General features: G+C 40.8%; 1 protein-coding gene across 2 annotated transcripts in view; it reads right to left on the minus strand.

The window, feature by feature from the left end:
• Positions 1-10040, minus strand: part of LOC106875825 (coiled-coil domain-containing protein 25) — a 26569-nt gene that overhangs the window by 14146 nt on the left and 2383 nt on the right. For both annotated transcript variants that reach the window (XM_014924112.2, XM_014924111.2), the window contains exons 2-3: positions 8256-8303; positions 6831-6870 (exon numbers count right to left, since the gene is read on the minus strand). In XM_014924112.2, the coding sequence (XP_014779598.1) occupies positions 6831-6870; positions 8256-8303 (88 nt within the window). The remainder of the gene's footprint in view (positions 1-6830; positions 6871-8255; positions 8304-10040) is intronic.

The raw sequence follows: 10040 nt of genomic DNA on the forward strand, positions 1-10040 counted from the left end.
GCTCTGGGTGAGGGAGAGGAGCAGGAGAAGGGGAGGGAGATGGAGGGGAGAACTGAAGTAAATGAGGATGGAGGTGATGATGAGCGCGTTGGCGATGTGAGGGAGAGGGAGGGGGTCAAGGTGAAGGAGGGGAGTGAGGGCTTTATCAGCCCCAAAGGAAGGAAGGGGGTGGGGAGAGGACAGTATTCAACAGAAGCTGGGAGGAGGCCGCAATGGGGTGGGGAACGACTTAAATCTAGAAGTGCACAAGCAGCGGAAATAGCAGCGGGGGGGAGGGGGAATGTGGTTGTAAGGGTGTGCTAATGGTCTATGAAGGAAGTGTGGAGGTGGAGAGGGGAATGGCGGAGTGGAAGGGAGTGGTGAGGGGGAGGCTGCCCAGAGAGGTGTTTGACGCAGATGACAGAGGTGTTTTGGTGCATGGCAGCAGTTGTGAAAGATTTTTGGATGCGTTCAGAGTTGCAGAAGTGTTAGACATGATATGGTTGTGTGGCGCTCCGCCATCTGTGGTGCAGTGTGAGGATGTACGATGAGGGTGAACGTTTAATTTTGGGAATGAAGAGGAGGAAGGGACTGTAGGATCATGTATTAATGTGAACTTTTGATGTTAAAATTGGGGACAGTGAGAATAATGTATTGGTGTGAACTTTTAATTCAAAAATGAGAAATGAGGAAAGACTGTAAAACTCATGTATGACAGTATTCAACTATGATCCTACAATTGACTACAGTAATCATCTTGACATTCAAATAGGCTGCATGTCCACAATCAGGCTAATTTTGCAGAGCTAAAAAGTAGCCTGGAGAAACTCCCAGCATGTGCTGCTCCAACGGTAAGATTACAGTACCTCTTCTACAAGATCCTCCACCCCTTTTGATTGATCTTTTTGACAGGGGCGTTTCTTTATTCTCATGACTTTCTCAAGCAGATACGTGCCTACAACTGTGTGTTCCAAATGACTTCTTTCAGTGCCAACACCATACGTGATGGGCATTTCATGCCTTCCTTTAAAGTGCAGGGTCAGATTTACTATAGAATTCATTCCCTGCAGCCACATGACACTGCCTCGCCTCAGTTTCTTCAGCTCTACTTCATGGGAGACTACACTGACTAGGCAGCCTGGAGACAAGCCGTAGCTCCCTCTACAAACATAGCTCTGATACGTCAGCTGCAAGAAATGATTCACATGACAAACAGCTATGTCCACAGTTTCAGGTATGCTCTAAAGGCCTCCATATTACCTGAGTTAACTTTAGTTGTTAACACTGAGAACATTCAGGAGAACATTTTTGCCACTTCAACACACCTGCATGCAATGAAGTTGCCGTACTTATACAGGGTGAACACCACCACCACAAAGGAGACATTGTTCTACAACATCTCAACGATGCGTTCCAGTGTATTTGTGAAACTTGTCGGTCTTACGATGCCCTACAGTATCCACTGCTGCATGCATATGGTGAAGACAGCTTCAATCTGCAAATTTCCCAAAACACTTCCATGGAAAGCAACACTTCTACAAGCAAATCTGTAACTTGTATGGGATGCTATGCTCACCGCTATATGATTCAGGAAAACAGCCTAAACCACCTTCACCTTTCACGCGACCTCTTTCAGCAACACGCAGTTGATAATGCAGTTAAGATGGAATCTCAGCGTTTGCGGTATATACGATTCAATTAGGCTAAATTACACGCCGAGAAATATATCCAACAACAACATGGCACTGGGGAGTATTGGTCAACAATGCATTCTGCCTTCATCTTTCACTGATGTTCCACACTACATGTATAAAAGGACACGGGACACCATGGTTTACGTTTGACATTACAACAGACCAGACCTTTTTATAATATTCACTTGGACCGGAAAGTGGAAAGAGATCCAAATGAGCCTCCTGCCTGGACAACAGGCCCACGATAGACCTGACGTTATCACCAGAGTTTTCAGACTCAAACTGCTCAGATTCATGAATATTCTTACAAAAGATGAGATATTTGGTGCTGTCCGGTATTACATGTCTTCCGTGGAGTGACAAAAGAGGGGTATGCAGCATGTCCATACTCTTCTGTGGCTAACTACTAAAATAAACGCCAACGACAGGCAGGTTCATATCCACAGAAATACCAGACCCAGCCACTGACAAAGAGTTACACGACATTGTAAAGGCGACCATGGTTCATAGTCCTTGTGGACAGCAATTGTATCATGGATAATGTTTGCTCAAAAAAAGGTTCCCAAAACAATTTGTGCATGAAACTCATACTGCTACAGATGGCTATCCACTGTAGAGAAGACGAAAACCAGATGATGGAGGGTTCACCATAAACGTTGGAAAATTCGAGGTTGACAAGAAGTGGATCGTCCCTTACTGCCCGCTCCTCTCAAAGACCTTTAAAGCGCACATTGACATCAAATTTTGCAACTCCATAAAGTCGATAAAGTATGTTTGCAAATATGTGAACAAGGGATCCATTGCAGCCATGTTTATCCTCCAAGGCGATATCTAAAATGATGAGGTCATCCAGTACCAGGCCACATGATACATTTGCAGCAATGAGGTGTTCTGGTGTATTTTTGGTTTTCAAATACACAAAAGGTGTCCTGCTGCCATGCAGCTTGCTGTACACCTGAAACACAGCCAAGGAGTAAACTTTACCAATGCCAATGCTGCCCAATTGGCACAGGAGCCAGGGGATACAACTCTAACTGCTTTTTTTAAACTTTGTTAGACCCATTTGCACGCACACTACTATACCCATAGGTGCCGTCCTACTACATGTGTTACAACAAGACCTGGAGGAGAAGAAAATCAGGCAAACTTGTTGAAGGATACGATTAAGTTTGACGATTGCCTTGGGCGCGTGTACACCGTTCATTGAAACAAAACCGATTGCTTTCATATTCGTCTTCTTCTTCATGGGGTCATGGGGCCCACATGTTTCCAAGATTCGTGAACTGTTGACGGCCACACATTTGCAAAATACAGAGAGGCATGTCTCCATTGAGGTCTTCGGGAGGATGACAAACAGTGGGAGGCCTGCCTAGCAGATACTGCCATATCCGAATCACCTGGAAACCTTAGAACACTTTTCACCGTGATACTGCATAATTGTGCACCAAGTTGTGCCCAAGCCTTGTGGCTTCACTTTAGGGACACCTGTCTGATGATTAGAGGCAAGCTGCACAACTTCGGTTTCCAACAATCAACATAGGCTATACAGTGGCTACCTACAATCAGCCGCTCATTTACATAGAAGACATGACTTTATCTCTTAGTGGCAGTGCTTTGAGCATGTACGGTCTCCTGCTACCTGAGCATTCTGCTGTAAATAATCTTCCATCGGAAATAATACGAGAGACTACATATAACAATGACGCGCTATCACAGAATGTGGTTGTCAACGAACCACTTTTTCTTTCTGACCAGAAACATGCATACGACACCATCATTCAATCAACTCGTGAGCATAGAGGTAGCATCTTTTTCTTGACACTCCTGGTGGGACTGGCAAAACCTTTGTTACAAAACTCATTCTTGCCAACATAAGACTATGCAAACGCATTGCAATAGCAGTTGCGACATCTGGAATAGCTGCAACTCTGCTTCATGGGGGCCAGACTGCCCACTCCACTTTCAGCCTTCCTCTTAATCTTGCAAGTTATCCTATGCTTGTTTGCAACATCACGAAAAAGGGCAACTGCTTGCTAAATGTCACCGCATCGTCATGGATGAGTGTACAATGGCACTCTTGAGGATACTTTGAGATATATGAGAATGCTCTGAACCAATGGGTGGTGTAACAGTCTTGCTGTCAAGAGATTTTAGGCAAACACTTCCAGTCATTCTAAATGGCACAACAGCAGATGAGGTTATGGTCTGTCTAAAGTCATCCTCATTGTGGTGACATGTCATAACTTTGCGACTACAATCCAACATGAGAGCACACCTCCATGTCGACCCATTGTCAGAAAAATTTGCCAAAGGCATTCTACTTCTTGGCAGTGGGAAATATGTGGAAGATGACAACAAAGATGTTGACATTGACATTGGCAGCATATGCACCATTGCAGATACCCTCCAGGACAAAGTTTTTCTGGATATTGCGTTACACTATGGAGACTTCGATTGGCTATGTGAAAGAGCCATTTGGGCTCCCCAAAACGTTTCAGTCAATGTGATCAATGTCAGTCTCTTAGTACATACGAGATCATGCTTCAAGCTTTACTGTTACTGCTCTTAAATTTACGAGTATCTCAAAATATGCATGACATCATATGACCAATATCCATCCACACTCGCAAAAATATACTGCCAAATAGAATTCACATCTTTCTTTTATACTCACATGTAGTGTGTTAAGATCTAGACCGCAGTAAATAGTTTCAATCATGGAGTAAATTTATTCAAATATTAATTATAATAAAAGGGTAAAAATCAATAATAATTTTACCCGGTGGTCAGTGAGGTTTTTATTTAATGAAATTATCAGGTTTTTCTAACATTAGTGTATTCCACTTTGAGTAAGAAAAATGTTAATTACTCTCCAGCCTCACCAGAAGAATCATGAAGCTAATCAGGGAAAAAATGACATTTTCATAAATGATTAACCATAGCTCAGGATTGGGAGTTCATAAAGAATTGGAATAAAGTTTGACTGGAAGCTTAAAGTTTTATTTCAAAGTGCCAAAGACAATCCTGGCCAAGATCCTACCTGTTAGGCATCAAGAGTTGCTCCTCTTTAGGCAAGGACTTCCAAAACCCACTTCTTGACTGCACCACAAGCTTTCTTAATGAGTTTCTCATCAATTTCCTCCTCCTCCTCTATCCTACATATGGAGTTTTTGAGGGCTTGCAGGAAGTGTGGGGTTTCTCACAAACTTTTCTGACCAATTCAATCCAGATGCTGAAGTCAAATCAGATGATGAAGGGGGCTAAGCGTCCTTATCTCAAAACCTGTTCCTAAGCTCATTCCGGAGAAACTTCTGAGCCATTGCACTTGTGTGACAAGGAGCTCCATCTTCTTGGAATATGAACTTGTTGGGGGTTTCCTTCATCAGGATATTTAGAAAGAATCCAGATCTTTACATCTTTCAAAACCCAAATATAACAAACTCCTGTCAGTTTTTCAGCCTTCTCAAACATGATCAATGGTATTTTTTTGCCATGAGAGGCCATGCAGGCGAAAATTATCACCCTGGCAGGGTTTTTGCACCTGAAAATGATATTTTTGGCTTTCTTGTGAGGGTCTGAAGCCAGAACATAACTGTTACATCTGTTTGTGTGCATATTTTGGGTGAAATTCCTTTCATCTGTGTAAAAGATCACTCCAGGATTATGTTTCACTTTGTTCAAGATGATCTTCGCCCTCTCTAGCCTTCAAACCCCTTTGTCCTGTAGTAACAAGGTGCCTCACAGGTCTCACATATGATTTCATTTTCAGATTTCCTATTACTGCTCTTTGAACGATCATAGCTAAAACTTTTCTCTCATATACCAAGCATTTTATAAATTCAGTTGGATCTCTTCTGATTGATCACATCAGTTCCACATTGAAATGATGATCCCACCCCCTCTTGCAGTTATGACCTACTGATCCAGTTTCCCTCTCTACTATTTCCACTTCCTCAAACTTATTCACAATTCTCTTGTTGATTCTCGGATGGACTTTGAAGATGGAAGCCAGAGAATAAATGTTGGTCCATTACTGAAGGCCTGGATGATCTTAGCCCTCTCAACATTGCTCAGTTGTGAAGGCATGGCGAGGCTGGCACAAAACGATTTCAGCCTCTTCTCTTTCTTTCCCGGATTCTAACAAAAATTGGTCAGATGTCTTATTTGGAAAACATGGAAAATTGCAAATCAATCAAGTTTATTGGTTTTAAGAAATTTTAAGAATTTATGAGAGCAACAATTTTGATGGTACACCCGGTGTGTGTATGTGTGTGTGTATTATTTATTTAAAGGCACAATACATTATTTAAGCGCTATTAATAGTTTCATATACTGAGAAATACTCAAACATATTCTTCAGGTGCAAACCACATATCATAACAAACTGAATAAATTGAATATAGAACAGTACATTATATATGACTGTGTGGTAAGAAGCTTGCTTCCCAACCACATAATTCCAGTTTCAGTCCCACTGTGTGGTACCTTTGGTAAGTGTCTTGTACTATAGCCTCGGGCTGACCAAAGCCTTGTGGGTGGATTTGATAGACAGAAACTGAAAGAAGCCCATCATATATATATATGTTTGTGTGTCTGTGCTTGTCCCCTGCCACCATCATTTCACAACTGATGCTAGAGAGTTTATGTCCTCGTAACTCAGCAGTTTGGCAAAAGAGACTGAGAGAATAAGTACTAGGCTTACAAAGAATAAATCCTGAGGTCGATTTATTCAACTAAAGGCAGTGCTCCAGCATGGCTGTAATCAAATGACTGAAACAAGCAAAAGGATAAAAGAATATATATATATAATACTAAGTCCACTCTGAGTGGTTGGTGTTGGGAAGGGCATCCAGCTGTAAAAATCCTGCTGAAACAGTTGCAGAAGACTGGTGCAGACTTCTGCCTGGCCGGTTCCTGTTAAACTGTCCCACCCATGCCAGCATGGGTGGGATATATACATATATGGAAGTTTTCTTATGACAGTTTTCTATCTCTTAGTTTGTTAATGAAGATTAAAATGCAACAGTCTTTTCATGGGGCAAGTTACCCTGTACATGACTCTAAACTGGTATTTACCTCTGAATAAATATATACATGAATACTTACACAAAAATATAGAACTCAACAGCATATACAGTGCACAATATCAATACTTACCATACATCTTCTGGAAATCCCCATTTGATAAGATCTTCATCTTCAGAGAGAAAAACAACAACCACAATAAGAACAAGAAGCATTTCAATAAAAAATAAACATTACAAATGAAGATGAATGACATTAGATATTGAAATTTATGCCATAAACAATATTATAGATTTGAACATACAAGTATGCAATCAAAATACAGATCTTCGTGATAAGCATGGGAATAGAACATATGCCAATCATGTCAAGCAAATATGTTTAAGTCTTGCTGATTTCTATTTGTTACTGTTAAGTTATGGGACATAAACACAGGCACTCGATTTTCAAGTGTTGTTTACATAGACATGGAATCAGACACACACACACACGTGTAGTTAAGAAATTCAGTTTGCATCCATTTGGTTTCAGGTTCAGTCCCACTGCATGGTATCTTGGGTAAAAATTTTCCACTATAAACCTAGGCCAAACAATGCAATGAAAAGTAATTTAGTAAATAGAAATTCCAGGAACCACATCATGTGTATGTTTGTCACCCGTTACTCTGCCCTTTCAAAGACCTGTGGAATATAGAAATTTTGGATTGGAAAAACAGGAAGCATACCAACAAAATTGTGCCTCATAACTCTCCTTTTACATGGGCATTAAACTAATACAGCCTGGTTGTTATACTGATGATCCTCATGCACAAACTGATGAATTTTTACCACATTTCTGGGTGTGGTCTTCCAGGGACAGTTTTTCCCTTTTGAAGCACCTGTGCCACTCAAAACATTGTATATGACCTACTGCCTCGTTGCCATAAGCTTGCTGAAGCATGCTCAATGTCCCTGTAGCAGACTTCCCAAGTTTAATGCAAAATTTCGTGTTGGCTATTTGTTCCAGCTTCCTGTCCATTACAAAAATTGCAGACAACAGCAGACACATGATCACAAAAATCCAAATTTCACAAATTGTGAAGTAAACAAGTGATGTCACTTGGCATACTGCCTCATGAAGGTCACTGCTAGCACTCACTGCGCACACAACTGTGTGCTGCCATCTGTTGGCACACTACTGAATTAGTCCAGGAACTTTTTAATACCACCTTGTATGTGGTAAAATGTGAAACTAAAATGTGTTCTACTAGGAAATGAAACTAGATTGTATGCCAATTAAAGCTCCCTAAGTGGTGGTGGCTTGCTTTGCTAGAAATAGCAACCAAACCTTCCCCAAATGCCTTAAAAATAGCAAGATACATTACAAAAAATTTAGTGAGATAGATTATATCAGAAGCAAGGATGGATTTGTCATGGCTGGAATACCATTAATCATAGGATACATTGCATCAGTGTTAGCCTATGACCTAAACAATCAAACTATGATGTCACTACCCATACCTGTACAGAGAGATGGTTCACACCACTAGAATAAGATATTCAAAGATCAAATACTTACTCTCATACTTGTCTAAACCCATGTAAATCTGGTAGCTCGGAGATACAACTAGAAAAATAAAATAATAAAAATCATTAATAAGAATATATTGGATTCAAATTTTGGCCAAGGCCAGCAATTTCAGGGGAGGAAATATATCAATTACATCAGTCTCAGTGTTCAACTGGAATTTACTTTTCAGCCTAGCAGAATATTTGAACTAACAATGTAAAAAAAAAAAAGATGAAATACTGCTAAGCATCTTGTCTGGTTTACTAACGACTCTGGCAGCTTAGCTGCTTTTTATAGAATTGTTTAAATATTATTAATATAATATAATCAAGAGGAGAATAGTTAGTTGACTGGAAGTGGCCCCTTAGAACATTAGATATCTTTTACTTGTTTCAATCATAAGATGGTAGCCATGCTGGGGCACCACATTGAAGGATTTTAATTGAACAAATCAACCACAATACTTGGTTTTTCTGATAAAGCCTACAATTTATTCTATAGGCTTCTTTTGCTAAAGTTTATGGGGATGTAAACACACCAACACCAGTTGTCAAATGATGATGTGACACACACATGCACAAATGTACATTAAACACCACCAGTGCACAAAAAAAAAAATACTCCCTTAACTGCCAGGGGAGGGGGATCCCTAGAAGTAGTAGAGTTTCCATTACTTAGGTGACAAAGTTAGTGGGGGTGACTGTTCCGAAAGCATAGGTGCTAGAAAAAGAATAGGCTGGGCAAAGTTCAGAGAGCTACTACCTCTGTTAGTAACAAAGGGCCTCTCCCTCAGAGTGAAAGGCAAATTGTACAAAGCCTGTGTACAAAGACATGGGCTATGACTACTGAGGATATGCAAAGACTTGAAAGAAATGAAGCCAGTATGCTTCACTGGATGGGTAATGACATTGTGCATATATGACAGAGTGTAAGTAATTTGAGAGGAAAACTCAGTATACACTTCAGATATAGTGTGCAAGAGAGAAGACTGAGCTGATATGGCCATGTAATGCATATGAATGGGGACAATTCATAAAAAGGTGCCAATTTCTAATAGTAGGGGGAACGAGTGGAAGGAGTAGACGTGGAATGAAATGGGGAGAAAGGTTCTGCAGATGTTGGGATTCATAGAGGGGATGACAGGAAGCCGAGACCCATAGTGGTTTGCTGTAGAAAAGGCATAGGTAGAAACTCCACAAGATGTACCCAGTGTAAGCTATGGACACATAAGAGGTGCAGCAATATCAAAGGAAGGCTAACTAGGAAGTTAGTTTTTGTATGTGGCAGATGTTCAGGTGCAATAAACACTGAAAATGTGCAGAAAACTTCTTCCACATACCTGAAGGTGTTTGTGGTTTGTCTACCTTTCTACTTATTAAGGACTTTGGTTTTAGCTAGGTTGACTCTAAAGCCCTTCAATTCTAAACCTTGCTTCCACACCTGAAACTTCTCCTCTAGTTCTGATAGTGACTCAGCAATTAGAGCAAGATCATCAGCATAGAGGAGCTCCCAGGGGCAACCTGTCTTGAATTCCTGTGTTATTGCCTGGAGGACTATAATAAATAGGAGGGGGCTGAGGACTGAACCTTGGTGGACCCCTACCTCTACCCGGAATTCTTCACTGTACTCGTTGCCAACCCTCACTTTACTGACAGCGTCCTTGTACATGGCTCGCACAGCTCTCACTAACCATCCATCTATTCTTAGTTTCCTCATTCTAATCTTTTTCACGTGTCCAACATCATAGCAAGAAAAGAAGAATTATATGGATGCAAACTGTATTTTGTTTTCTTA

This window comes from Octopus bimaculoides, chromosome 23 (genome assembly GCF_001194135.2).
Source record: "Octopus bimaculoides isolate UCB-OBI-ISO-001 chromosome 23, ASM119413v2, whole genome shotgun sequence".
Taxonomy (NCBI): Eukaryota; Metazoa; Mollusca; class Cephalopoda; order Octopoda; family Octopodidae; genus Octopus; species Octopus bimaculoides.